Genomic DNA, 14,149 nt, shown 5'->3' with positions numbered 1-14,149 from the left:
TCTCCAAGTCTTCCATCGGGGTTATGGTGAACACAGCACTGCTAGTAAACATATTGTTAAATGAATAAGTCTTTGACAACAACCAAAACTGAGCGTTGTCATTAGATTGTGCAGGAGCACCTAATGTTGAGTGTATAGTTTGTATGAGAAGCTCTGCTGACCTCCGGTGGTCTTCAGTGCGTTTACTTAGGAACGTAACCACGCTATCCACCGTCTTAAAGTGAATCAAAGTCGCTGCAAGTGCAATTGGTGTCATCACAGCTGTTACACACACACACACAAACACACACACATGCCACAGTGGAGCACATGTTAGTGTGAGGCCTGTGCTCGGTGTGTCTGTGTCAACAAATGTCTGAGAGCAGTTCGGCTGCTATCTGTCGTCCTTATCAAAGCCGCAGACACACCCCTCATATAGAAACTTCCACACATTCCACGGCCTTGCGTGGAGAGAGAAGCAATGGTCACCTGAAATTAGGTCAAAAGTCATGGCAGAAAAAAGTCATGTGACACACCACATGGTCCTCCAACGGTGGATTCCTGAGTCAGCATTCCCGATCCCACATATTTGTGGATTTTAGGTAAAAAAAAATGTATTTTTTTTCTCTGAAAGTAGGTCATTCAATTCAATTTCAATCACTGGATTTAATCTAATAATGACAACTGTCACTCTTATTGCAAATGTTACCTGAAATCAGTACCAGAACGTCAACATCAAGCTAGCAGGAGGGTTCTGGGGGTGGGTGGTGTCACTCGGGAATGTGTCGACTCGTGCGACATTACCCTGTTAACCGCCCTTGGTAATATTACGACATTCCAACACAATGCTGCAACCAACCAGTCCGCTTACTGACATGCTTTCAAAAGTAATAATACAATGACACCAGATGAACGTTGCATTTGTTTTATGGTGGATATTGTGAGACTTCATATAAATACAAACAGCAGACTAATGAAAACTTAAATAAGAGAGCCCACTTCGCTAACCTTGCTCTTAAACATTCAGTGAACCGTGCAAACAGTGGGCCAGTCTCTCCCCACTCCACACTGGATCGTTTGTTTCACTCGGACACTGCTTGGGTCCAAATATACACTTAGGTACAAGTCCTCCTTGTATGTACTTCTTTAACTTCGGACTCTGAAACTGCTCCCTTTTACATGTACCACTCCAACAAAAACGTAGCTTGCGGTGTACAACGTAAATAGACACAAGCAATGCTTCTGGAACATTCTGGAGGACAAGGGCGTAGCGATATGATTGGATAAGATGTAAGTGAAAACCGTAAGAACTGTAAGCCTGAAAAGTATCATCAGATTCTGAGGCTTGGTTGAAAGGCCAATCCTTATGTGAGACATGAACACACATGGCTTTCTCTTTTCTGGGCTTTCTAAACAGAAAAACTGCTAGCACGAGGAAGCTAACAATGCACATAATGGGATTCACCTAGTTGGCCTATAGAGCCCTCTTAAAAAACCTACACCCATGTTTTATCGTTTTATATACACTCTGTGACCATGTAGTAGCAGGTACATTCATGATAACATGGAATATTTACAGTATTTTGGTCATTTTAAGCATTACCGGGGCTTCCTTCCGGGGCGCATTGATTTCACAGAGCACATAGCAACAAACGCTGCTTCCATCAACAACACCAACATGGAGAGAGCGTTTGCTATCACTAATCACGGCAGACTTCGTGATAACCAAGACGACTGCAACTTTTTACTTTTAATCCCCCCCAGGCAGAGAATAACATTGCTAGGTGCTAGGCAGATCCACCTACAGTGGAACACGAAGCCATTCCCACAGCGTTAGCATGTAGCACTAGTGCTAAAAGTTTCATTGACCAAATAATGAAACAGTCACTTACAATACAATGCCTGCTCTCACTGGGATGGCTGTGTCTTTCAGCACGAGACTTGTGCTCCCTGTTGAGCTGGTAAATTCAATTCAAACTCACCGGCGATGCAGCAACTCCATTCGCTTACGTTACCGCTCGGTAGTAGCGATGTGCGGCTTGATACTGAAATATTGTTACCTCCGATACCAGACCTTTAGGCTTTTATACAGTCATTTGAGGTCATGCATATCATTAACAGGAACACAGTGGAAAGTAACTAAATGATTCAGACCTTGTCCAAATGGTATGCCGTATGTTTAAAATACATTTGTTATGATTTGAAACACACTCATTTTTCAAATTTGCGCAAAGTATCAGTATCGGATCGGCATTGTTAGCTGCCTCATGCAAGCTGTTTTTCTCTCTTTAGAATGCACAGAAAAGGGAAAGATGTGTGTTCATGTTTCACAAAAGGGTTGTGGATGATGGGCAAAATTCCCAAAAAAGAGAGGACATTCAATGGAGGATCCAAACAGTAGCCCAGTAAGGGTCAGGGTTCTTCTTGAGGTTTAGGGTTGGAGTGAGGGAAGAACATGTTCTTGTTTGCCAGAAACAACCAAAATAGTACAAATTAGACTGCAGATAGTTGAATATCTCATAGACCAATTAGGGTTAAGGTTAGACTGAAGTGTTCAGTCATTTGGGTTAGCCTTAACGTTTAGAGACTAGGGTTAGGGTTAGGGTTAGGGTTAAAGCAGACCATTCAGCAAATAACACAGTACACAAATTTGGTTTAGGGTTAGCGATTGCGGTTAGCCTTAATGTTTAGGGTTAGGGTTAGGTTACGCAGTCGGGTTAGGGTTTGCCCTTTGGTTTATGGTTTGTGATTCAGTCTTATGGGTTGCCAAGATGTCTTAGTAGAGGACATGGTGAACAAGTGTAGGTCTTACAGATCAACGATGAACTGATGGTAAGTGTTGATGTAAACACACTGGATGCATGTTGAAGTATTTGTGTTCATTACGAAGTCAGTGGTCTGCTATCTTCTGCACGACTCTAATGAGTGTAACCCAAGCAATCGTTATCACCATCTGCCACCTGTGCTGCAGCTTTTTTCCATCATAGCAACATTTTATTTGTTTAGCCCACAGCAGTTGGCAGCTCTTGAAAGGCTGCGGGCGCCTGTCGCTCCTCAGCAGTGGAATAAAAGGATCTTGCAGGCAACACCCGGTGAGTGATATCCAGCTTGTCTTTTTGTGGAATCCAACAAGGCATCGCCAGCTTGTTTCTGGTCACAGGCAGTGTTTCGACTTTATGTTCCTCATGATAACCATCTTGGACAGACTCAGGAGGATTCATCCCTGACCAGCCTGCAGGTCTATGAAGCTTTCTCGTCCCTGTGCATCTTCAGGACCACATCCCAAAATGTTCCCAGACACTCTCTCATCTCAAACGTCATTGTTGTGTAGAGTTTCCACTGGGTCTGGTGTCAAGGTATGTCCACTGGTATCCATCATAGGGAGCTTCTCGGTCCCATTCCTTGGTTCCTCTCTCTGTCGTCCTTTCTTCCGGCACAATCTGCACCTGCGACTGACAGAGAAACAATAATTACAGTGTTTCACAGAAGTTCTTCGCATGGGACAGTACAATAGAAATAGTCTTTATAGTAGTCAGTGTGTCCAGCTTTTATAGGCATATAGAGTTATAGATCAAAATCCCCGCTACACTGCAAAAACCGCCATACTTGCATCAGAGATCTGAACCCAGGTCACCTGATTGTGTGGCCAACATGCTAACCACTCAGCCACCGTGCAGCCAACATTTGTCCCTGTTGGCATGTTGCCATTTTTTTTCACAAAATGTTATGGAAATTTCTTGTGTAGTTTTTAAGGTTGTTTTTGTACCACAGCAACTTTAAAAACTAGGAACTTTCCAAGAACTCTTGCTTAAGTTAAGTTTGCGGTATTACTTTTGAGAGACCCAGAAAGCTTTGAGCAGGGTCTGTAGAGCTGAACATGCAGTGTCTGTCATACAGGTCAGGTCAGGCGTCTTCATTAATAAGGCAATAGCTGCTGGGATAAAACTGTCGTATCTCTTGGTTCTGCATTTTGGAACCACCGGTCTCTGTCCCGCTGGCAGATGACGGATTAGGTGGTTGAAGGGGTTCAGAGGGTCCTGCATAAAGCTAGAGCTCAGTCTCTGCAGCTGCTTGGTTTAGAGTGACTTCAAGCTCACCTGTGACTGTCCAATTGAATTCAAGAAATAACTCATGGCAAAACAGGAAGGTGGTGTCCGTGTGGCGTCTCGCTGCCACATTTCAAATTGTTTTATGCATGTAAAACTCCAGTTGTAAAACTGTAAAAGCGTGTTTTGGGTTGTCTGGAACAGATGAATTGGATTGACATTAATTCATATGGAAAAATTTATTCGGTTCGCATCCGTTTTGGTTGGAGTCGGCCCTACTGGAAGAAATTAATGACACTATTTTTTTACATGAAAGGGTGTGAAAACGTGTTTGCTCCCTTCCTGATTTTTTATTTTTTGCATGTTTGTCACACTTAAACGTTTCACATCATCAAACGTTAAATATTGCCCTGTGTGAAAAAGTGATTGCCCCCTCAAACCCCCCTGACAAAACATAAATTAACTGAGATTAATTGATCTATCCGTCTGGAAAAGGTTATAAAGCCATTTCTAAAGCTTTGGGACTCCAGCGAACCACAGTGAGAGTTCTTACCCACAAATGGCGAAAACATGGAACAGTGGTGAACCTTCACAGGAGTGGCCGGCCAACCAAAATGACCCCAAGAGCGCAGCGACGACTCATCCAAGAGGTCACAAAAGACCCCACAACAACATCCAAAGAACTGCAGTCCTCACTTGCCTCAGTTAAGGTCAGTGTTCATGACTCCACCATAAGAAAGACACTGGGCAAAAACAGCCTGCATGGCAGAGTTCCAAGACGAAAACCACTGCTGAACAAAAAGAACATTAAGGCTCGTCTCAGTTTTGCCAGAAATCATCTTCCCAAGACTTTTGGGAAAATACTCTGTGGTCTGACAAGACACAATTTGAACCTTTTGGAAGGTGTGTGCTCCATTACATCTGGCGTAAAAGTAACGCCGCATTTCAGAAAAAGAACATGATACCACGAGTAAAATGTGGTGGTAGTGTGAGGGTCTGGGGATGTTTTGCTGCTTCAGGACCTGGAAGACTTGCTGTGTTAAATGGAACCATGAATTTTGCTGTCTAGCAAAAAATCCTGGAGGAGAATGTCCGGCCATCTGTTCATGACCTCAAGCTGAAACCAACTTGGGTTCTGCAGCAGGACAATGATCCAAAACACACCAGCAAAGGGTAATTACAGGGGGCAATCACTTTTTCCCACACAGGGCCATGTTGGTTTGATTTTTTTCTCCCTTAACAATGAAAAGTTGCATTTAAAAACTGCATTTTGTGTTCAGCTGTGTTGTCATTGACTAATATTTGAATTTGTTTGATGAGCTGAAACATTTAAGTGTGACAAACATGGAAAAAAAATAAGACATCAAGAAGGAGGCAAACACTTTTTCACGCCACTGTAAATGTTCAAGGAACTTTGGTATGGAAATGCAACACAAACCTTTTGCTGCAGGAACTGATGAACTCAGGAATAAAAAGTCGCTGGTAATTTTGGCACAAATGCGCCTTATGTGAATTCCTGACGAATCAACAAACTGCAGTCAAAACAGTACCTTTTCGCCTTTCATGTTTGGAGGAGGCAATAAAAAGGCAGATAAACCAGGTCCAATAGGGAGTGGTGGTTTTGAGTCTCGTAAAAGTGTGGCCCGTAAACCAAAAGGTGACAACGAAAGAATCTAACTTGAGCACAGGGTCAACATTTTAGATCAGCTAACAATTTCTTCTCAGTTTTTGAGACTCACTGTGAGCAGATGAAGACGAACAAGATGAGAAGGATGAGGAGCACGAGTGCCGCAATGATGCAGATGATGATTAATTGCCGCCTCTCTCCTATCTGCCAGTCCAGGTCTATGTACTCACACCTGGAACCAACGTAACCATGCTGACACCTGAGGGGGGAACACAAGACACTTAGAAGCTCAGAATAGTGTGATAAAATAAAAGTAAAGATTAGACAGACTGTCGAATTCTACAATTTGCCACAGCTCCGACATTACACACACTGGGAAAAATAAAGCTAAATAGAAAAAATTGCGGAGTTTGTTTGTCCGTCCAATTGTTAGTTAGCAGACTTATGTCATGGTCCACAGAGAATGATAATGTTAGAAATAACCGGATAGGACCAATGCCTAAAAAAAACGTCCAAAAATGAATGCCTCATGAAAATTTCAAGGAAAACTGCACTTGTCACGTGGTTCCATCTGCGTGCCCGTTCACAGCACCACATGTACGTGTGCCTTGTGTATTACATCATTTTCACTCAGTGATGCGTTCCCGTCCGGATCTGGCACAGTGTGGACGCGACTCAACCCACCAAAAAAAAATCCCAAGAACGGTCCCATATGGAGAACGGCACGGTGGCCTAGTTATTAGCATGTTGGCCACAGTCACAGTCAGGAGATCGGGAAGATCTGGGTTTGAATCTCTGTGTGGAGTTTGCATGTTCTCCCCGTGCGTGCGCGGGTTTTCTCCTCCCACATTCCATGCATGTTAGGCTAATTGGCGACTCTTAATTGTCCATAGGTATGAATGTGAGAGTGAATGGTTGTTTGTCTATATGTGCCCTGCGATTGGCTGCCGACCAGTCCAGGGTCGTCGCCGGCTTGTCTACACTTACGACAAAGTGGAATCACTTCTACGAGTCATTTTGGTGAATAAGAATGAAGAATGTCGACGAGGGTGAGTCATGCCAGTCGAAGTTGTTGACTTATCACTTCTGGTCATGTGACGGTGACAGGGTTGCAATGGTGCGGTGACGTCATTGTCTTGTGACGTCATCGCTTGTCTTCACGGAAAAGACAAGCCGGCATTATCAGATTCTCCCGCTATGGAAGCCGTTTTCAAGAAATACCGAAACACCCAGAATGGCCTTTCCACGTGGATGAAAGGCTGAAACGATGAAATACTTTGCCGTGTTGACAGCCCCTTGGACTGGTTTGTTTGTCTGTCCGTTTGTTAGTTAGCAGACTACTTCTTTGAAAATGATGTGTAACGTTACAAACAAGTGGGCATTCTGGTACGGGGTCAGATCCGCTGCAGACAAGTTCTTTGTTGGTATAAACACCATCTGTTCGCAAGTTTTTGGAGAAATCAGTTCTGTAGCTTTTGCGTACTCCTGCTAACCAACAAACGAACAAACCATTAGAACACAAAACCTCGAACAAATAACACTTTTCCATCTTATTTGTTGGTTGGTTGGTTCGATTGTCCGTTTCGTAAAAGGTGAAGAATAAACTGTCATTTCGAGCCCGGGTTAAATCCCATTGTGATTCAAATGATGTGTTTTATTAGAAACGACTCACCTGCAAGAGGGCGTCTTCTGGTCTTTGATATAGCGACACTCCCCGTGGATGCAGTAGTGGTGGAGTTCTTCCGGGCATTTGGAAAAATGCCCATTCCACTCTTCCGTATCTAAGGTGGGTGCTGAAGACAAACGTATTTGTTTAAAACTGATCAACGTCCTGTTCTCAGGACAAAATACTGTCTTATATTCGGCTCACTAAGGTCATTTGTGAGCAAGTTAAGGGTAAACAGTGTGTATTTCCAAAATAATTCATGAATATTTTACATCTTTTTAATAAGGGCGATCTAATGATTAACATTTTTAATCAGATTGGTCACGATTTTCTAATTAATCATGATTAATCACCATGTCACACTATGTCTGAAATATGCCCATTTTTACTGTATTTCGTTGAAAGAATAAATAATAAACGACAGGGCAGGGTGATATAAGTATATTTGTACGTATTAACTGAAAATTTAAATCAAGTTCAAAGATGGCGAACCTCTCTGAAAACCTATTTACCGAACACTGGTTTCTTTAATAGCACAATATTTGAATCAGACTTTGACTGTGTTGTTATGAGCAATGAGCGAGTTGCGTTCAAAGACGCCACGGCATTTAAGTTGAATTCGCATGTGTTGAGTGAATTTTCCGGGATTTCCAAGCACACTTAAAAGCAAATAGCAAATCCGCATGCAGCGTTACAAAGAAAATGATACGAATATCCACTTATTGTCTATCTTATCTTTGCATTTGTGTTTACTTAGACCACCCATACCCGCATAATAAAGACTTTGTTGTGATTGAGTGTTCGTGAATGCATCTTGCGTTCTGTCTCGCGACAAAGAGGAAGTGTCGTGATGACAAATGGACTCGAGGCGTGTTTGTTTGGAGTTGGAGATGCGTTTATGGTGTTGGAATTGCACCTCTGTTGATGTGTTCAGGTCAGAATAAAGTTATAAAAGATCGTCAGACTCTGTGTGACTCTGTGTCGCCCTGCTGCCGTCATAACAGAGAGCCGTGGCTGTGTTAATTACACAAAAGAATGTTACGTAATTCATGAAATAAATTAGTTACCGCTGTTAACGCACTGTTTTTGTCAGAGCTATTTCCGATAGGGCAGGAGAACCTGACTGAATGTTCTGAGTCCTGTGTCCATGCTGGTGTCTCATGGCCAAGAACATTGCGGAGGTCTGCATGGAATTACGATTCTTCCATGTCCTGTTGTCTTGTTGACACCGACTCAACAGCGCCTCTGCTGGTTGCAGCCAAGCAGTGCACTCCATTTTGCTTCAATTGCTTAAAGACATCATTAATTAAGTAATCAATTAATGATACCTCCTCCGTCCAGTTAACTAGTGTTTCAATCTGCTTTAATGGCATTTTACCAAATTTTACACCCTTATTGTCTATCAATTAATCGAAATGTGGTTCGATTACCAAAACACTGTCAGCAGGCCGCCTTTGATTTACAAGCTCACCTTGTGTTAGGAAGCGGTATATAAATAGACTGTAATATGATCGAGACCGGAGGGGGAAGTCTGCTGGATCGCTTGGCGTCGTCAAGCACGCATGTCATTTACTTAGTGACACATCTCCTATAAAACACATCCAGTCAGACCCTGGAGCAGCCATTAAAGGTTGTAATGGTGAACATGACACACAGTATCACTCGGAGCCAAAAGCCGCCGCAATCTTTATTAGACTTTGCATTAGATTACCTTTGCAAGTTAGCTTGTAAAAGAATACTGCCCGCGCTAGTGGACATCAATGAGAGCGCTTCATGTGAGACCAGCCCGGCAGGGATGCACCCGCTAAAGCAAAAGATCCAGTTACATAGTTTAAAAGGACAGGTGAGAAGACTTAACGAGACTTATTGTCTGATCGACATGTATTATTCTCAAGAAAGTCAAGTGTTGCCTCTTTGGAAGTAGTTTTTTAGTAAGCTGGCTTATAGCTATATTTTTTTATATATATTTTTTATTGACTATTGGTATCTAAGAGGGATCACTGTTTTCAGAATTATATTAAAAATATGAATAGTATTTTTTGGTTTTATATTATTAATTATATTATATGTATTTGTAGTGTTGTTGCTTTTATATTATGTTTTTGTTTTTATACAGTACGTTATATAAAGATGTAGGTTGATTTTTTTGGCCTTGTAAAACTGTAATATTATTATTATTTATAGTTTTTAATGGCATTTGTGTTTATTTAAAGGCATTTTACATTTAATGACTTCATTTAGCATTAAAGTCAACCTGGTTAGCTCGTCTGAGCTTTTATGTTATTTTGCTTTTAGTGGACTCCATGTCGACCCTTTTTAATCTTGAATGAAATGAAAAAGCTCGCAAAATTTGCAGCTCCAGTTCTCGTGGCTTGGTTTAGCTCAGCCTAGACCTTTACCTTCTTACCTTTACCTTCTTACCTGTACCTTTACCTTCTTGTCTTACCTTAGTTTAATTTCGCTGTCAGTGAAAACCTTGTAAGGCTTTTTATGTATTTGCGTTTTATTCACAGACAAACATCAGTGGATGTGGATGTCAACGTACCGGCCTTTAGAGGGTTAAAATCCCCAAAATATAACTACCTGACCAATTTAAAGTAAAAACTTTTAACATTAACACATAATATATTTAGAGCAATTTTTGGGAAGCTGCCATTTTTTTGTCATTAGGACGTTGCATGAGAGTTTTTAATCTAAGAAAATGCATGAAAATCAATGTTGCTGCCAATGACTGACCATAACTACAATAATACTCCTTGAAATGATTCATTAAAGTGGAAGGAAAAAAAATATGACTGCAGTTTTTGGGGGCAGGGCAAGCGCAGTGCGGAGGTTATGTTTTTGCCGGCGTTTATCCGTTTGTTTGTTTGTTTGTTTGTCTGTTTGTTTTCAAAATAACTTGCAACGTTCTGATCGGATTTGGATGAAACTTTCAGGAATTGTCAGAAATGGATTATGGAAGAACTGATTCAATTTTGGGTTTTATCCAAAATTCTAAATGTTCCCAAAATTCACCCTTTCCCTAAAACTATAATTACCTTCTGCGACTGTCACATTTCTCAACCGTTTCAAGGCATTCCCACATCATACTGTTCAACACATTCAGGACAATCAGGCCACTTATATTTGTACCGGGAAAAAAATTCAAAATTTTCCCCAAATTCACTTTTCCATAAAACTGCTATTACTACTACTACTTCCACATTTCTCAGCCGATTCACCGCATTCCAACATCAACACATTCAACAAAGCCAGGACATTCGTGGATTAGCCACTAACGTTAGCACAGTAGCATCGCTAGCATGCTAACATTATTATAGAAGCATTTTTAGCCATTTTCATAGCTAGACACATATATAAACACTTAGCACTATTATGCTTCATGTTAGCATACTAACATTAGCATGTTAGCATTGCTAGCATGCTAACATTAACACAATTTTTAGCCATTTTCATTGCTAGACACTTATGTAAACACTTACCAGTATTATGCTAGGTGTTAGCATGCTAACGTTAGCATGTTAGCATTGCTAATATATTGCTGAAATAAATCTAGGACCAGTATTTATGGTGTAAATCACAATATGGGCGGAGCTATGACGCTTGGCGGAGGTCTGCGCTCTCCGAGTGCTTTTCTAGTTTGTCATTGTCATGAGTGAGGGTAAGTAACGAAAGGACCTGCAGCCGTCTGTTTAACGTCCTCTTCCTAACATACCTGTGCATTTGTTTCCGTTTCCATGGTGACGACAAGGGGCCTCCGTTTGATTGGCAGACTCGATGGTGACGTTCCAATCAGCCGTGGAGTATTTGCATAAGGCCAGAGCTGCAGGTACACAAACACTTTCAAATGTTATCTCCTGTCAACACTGGTGAATGTTTGTACATTTCAAATTTAAAACAATAGCAATCATCATCATTTCAGATCATTTATAGTGTATTTATTCAAATGCACTGTAATACAATTTCCAATAATACTAATACATCTACTAATAATAATTTTTAAAACTGATTGAGCATTTATCATATTTGTTTTTGTAATTAAAAATGTAAATAATGCTAGTAAACTTTGATTATTTCAAATTTTTTATAAATCTCATTTGTGTGTTTTTTTTATTTTTTGTGTATTTTTAATTAATAATGTTAATGCTAGTAGTCATCTTTATCAAATGGGTATTTTTAATTAAAATTATTTTAAAAAACTACTAATAATCTTTTATGATTTATCATAGGTGTATTTTCATGAAAATGTTAATAGTTGTGTATTTTATTAATACAAGTTTGAAATAATGATCTTGGATATTTTTATTTGAATACAAATTTTAAATAGCAAGCAAGCAAATTTGTTGCTGTTGTTCTCCATTTTAATGTTATTACTAAAACTTGCACTGTCCTTGGTCTCTGATTTTATCAAATAAATTTACCCCCCAAAAAGTGTGACTTATGCATGTTTTTTACTTCTTCCTTGTGCATTTTTGGCTGGTGTGACGTATTTTTTGACTTAGCATTTTTTCGTTAACATTTCAAATACCAGCAATGATTTTTGAACACTTTCAAGTGTTATCTCCAATCCCGTTCCACCTGTTGGACATTGTGTCACAGCGCGCTGCTGAGTCTGAGTCATGACACCCCCCACACAGTGAATCCCAATTATTCTCACTCCTGCCGAGTGCTGAAAGTCATCTGGCGTGACACAAATGCTCATGAGGAAAGTGTGTGTTGACAATGAGCAACAATCGCAGCTGCTTTATGGCTGCTGGCTCCATTCAAACATTGACCAGGTGGACGCATACAGGACGGGAAGGACATTTCCAAGCGTGATCATTATGAAAGGTCCACAAACGTGAACGTATAGGAAAGTATGATAAGTTACGTATGTAGTGTGTAAGGGACAGGAAAGATGTCACTTACCTGTTATTATTCCTATAGAGAGTCTGTACACCTTGGCCATGTCCTCGCTTCGAGAAAGTGCACATTCGGCGAGTGGACTTGTGAGGAGGACAAAGGTGTTGAAGTTCCCCCTCTGTGCTCAGTGGTATCCTTCATTGAGGAATGAGATTCCTGGAGGCCAAAGCTAAGCAGGACGCAGGCCGCAGTGACTCCTCCATGGTGAGAGTAATTCCATACGAGTGTGTGTGTGTGTGTGTGTTTGTGTGTCAGAATAGAAAGAGGGGTGGCGACTGAAACCCAAGGCAGCTCCCCGCCCACAACCTTTAAAGGAGAATGAAAGTGCATTGTAACTATTCAGGAAGAGCAAGTGCACCTTTTGTTTGATCTCGCTGGAGAATCAAGTGACAACAAAAAGCACAAGTGAGAAAGCCGCAACGAGAGTTGTGTACATTGAATTAGGTGACATTATGAAATGTTATATACTGGAGTGCTGTTACTGGTCACTTCTGTCACTGTCAGAAAGCTACAGCATTAGTTGAACAATAGCTTTGGTGTTTATCGAGATAGTTTATATCAGGGATGTTCAAACTTTTTAGCAGCGAGGGCCACATACTGAACAATGAAAGGTCGCAAAGGGCCACTTGGATATTTTGTCACGATATGCAAAGAAGTTATACACATTTCACGAACAAACTGCATCTCCGCTTTGTGACGTGCAGTGGTGTGATTTCTTATTTTTTGGCATGTTTGTCACACTTAAATGTTCCAGATCATCAAACAAATTTCAATTTGTCAAAGACAACACAACTGAACACAAAATGCAGCTTTTAAATGAGACTGTTTATTATTAAGGGAGAAAAAAAATCCAAATCTGCTTGGCCCTGTGTGAAAAAGTGATGCCCCAACAACAACTGCAATCACGCGTCTGTGATAACTTGCAGTGAGTCTCTTACGGCGCTGTGGAGGCATTCTGGCCCACTCATCTTCGCAGAATTGTTGTATTTCAGCCACTTGGAGTTGTTTTCCAGCGTGACCCGCCTATTTAAGGTCATGCCACAAGTCTTCATCTTGCTTTTCTTCAGCCAGTCTGGGGTGGACTTGCTGGTGTGTTTTGGATCATTGTCCTGCTGCAGAACCCAAGTTGGTTTCAGCTTGAGGTCACCAACAGAAGGCCGGACATTCTCCTCCAGGATCATTTGGATGTTTTTTTGGGTTGTTGTTTTTTTTTACTCAAAATGTAAAACAGCAATAATACTAATTTGAAATAAATATTTAGTGTATTTCTTAGTGTATTAACAAGTCTATTAACATTTAAAATCATATGAATATACATTTTAATCATTCATCATTTTTAGCATACATCATATGCATATTTTAATTCAAATTCAAAGTATATTTGTGGATAATATTAACATAGGTGTATTTTTTATAATAATAATAATTATATATATATATATATATATATATATTTTTTTTTTTTTTTTTTTTAATTTTTTATTTTTTTTTTAAATGTAACACCACAATAATTAATAACAGAGGAGAAGAAGAAACAAGCGGATAATGCATCTCCCTTTATAAAATAACTGAGGTACTGTTTTTAATCACCGTGTTTTCAATGACAACAATGTACATACAGTAGTGTGAAAACATAGTGTGAACTATAGTAGTGAAAACCCACAAGGCGTTTGGGAGCGACTTGGCCAGCAGATGGCGTCATGTTATCTTTTCCTATCATTATTACAGTAATACTGTCACAGTTGTTTGTCTGTATGTACCCTGCGATTGGCTGGCAACCGGTCCAGTGTGTAACCTGCCTCTCGCCCAAAGACAGCCGAGATAGGCTCCTGCATGCGTTACAGAAAATGGATGTGATACTACACAAATACTTACATTAAATCTGTAATATATCCAAATACATTTCTCTAATTGTGCACTGAAACGGTC

The 14,149-nt window shown here is 40.5% G+C and overlaps 1 protein-coding gene across 2 annotated transcripts; it reads right to left on the bottom strand.

Moving 5' to 3' along the window:
- Positions 1–888: 888 nt before the first annotated feature.
- On the bottom strand, positions 889–12,430 carry btc (betacellulin, epidermal growth factor family member). Of its 2 annotated transcripts, none has more exons than XM_054757199.1 (5): positions 12,227–12,430; positions 11,034–11,141; positions 7,325–7,445; positions 5,765–5,911; positions 889–3,431 (listed from the first exon to the last, which is right to left on the bottom strand). In XM_054757199.1, the coding sequence occupies exons 1-5, from the start codon at positions 12,264–12,266 to the stop codon at positions 3,290–3,292; spliced, it is 558 nt and encodes a 185-aa protein (XP_054613174.1). In that variant the 5' UTR covers positions 12,267–12,430; the 3' UTR covers positions 889–3,289. The 2 variants fall into 2 exon arrangements, with proteins under 2 accessions (XP_054613174.1, XP_054613175.1); XM_054757200.1 differs by having other exon boundaries at positions 889–3,425.
- Positions 12,431–14,149: the final 1,719 nt, after the last annotated feature.

The sequence above is a fragment of the Dunckerocampus dactyliophorus genome, chromosome 17, assembly GCF_027744805.1.
Source record: "Dunckerocampus dactyliophorus isolate RoL2022-P2 chromosome 17, RoL_Ddac_1.1, whole genome shotgun sequence".
NCBI lineage: Eukaryota > Metazoa > Chordata > Actinopteri > Syngnathiformes > Syngnathidae > Dunckerocampus > Dunckerocampus dactyliophorus.
Note: the sequence above shows the minus strand (reverse complement) of the source record. Positions and strands in the feature narration are given on the sequence as shown.

Excerpts from the sequence above, each read along its gene's own strand:
- btc (XM_054757199.1), bottom strand. The coding sequence starts at position 12,266 with ATGGCCAAGGTGTACAGACTCTCTATAGGAATAATAACAG. Across the intron at positions 11,142-12,226 it reads CTCTATAGGAATAATAACAG|CTCTGGCCTTATGCAAATAC; the intron begins GTAAGTGACATC and ends GTGTACCTGCAG. Across the intron at positions 3,432-5,764 it reads TTCGTCTTCATCTGCTCACA|TCGCAGGTGCAGATTGTGCC; the intron begins GTGAGTCTCAAA and ends TTTCTCTGTCAG.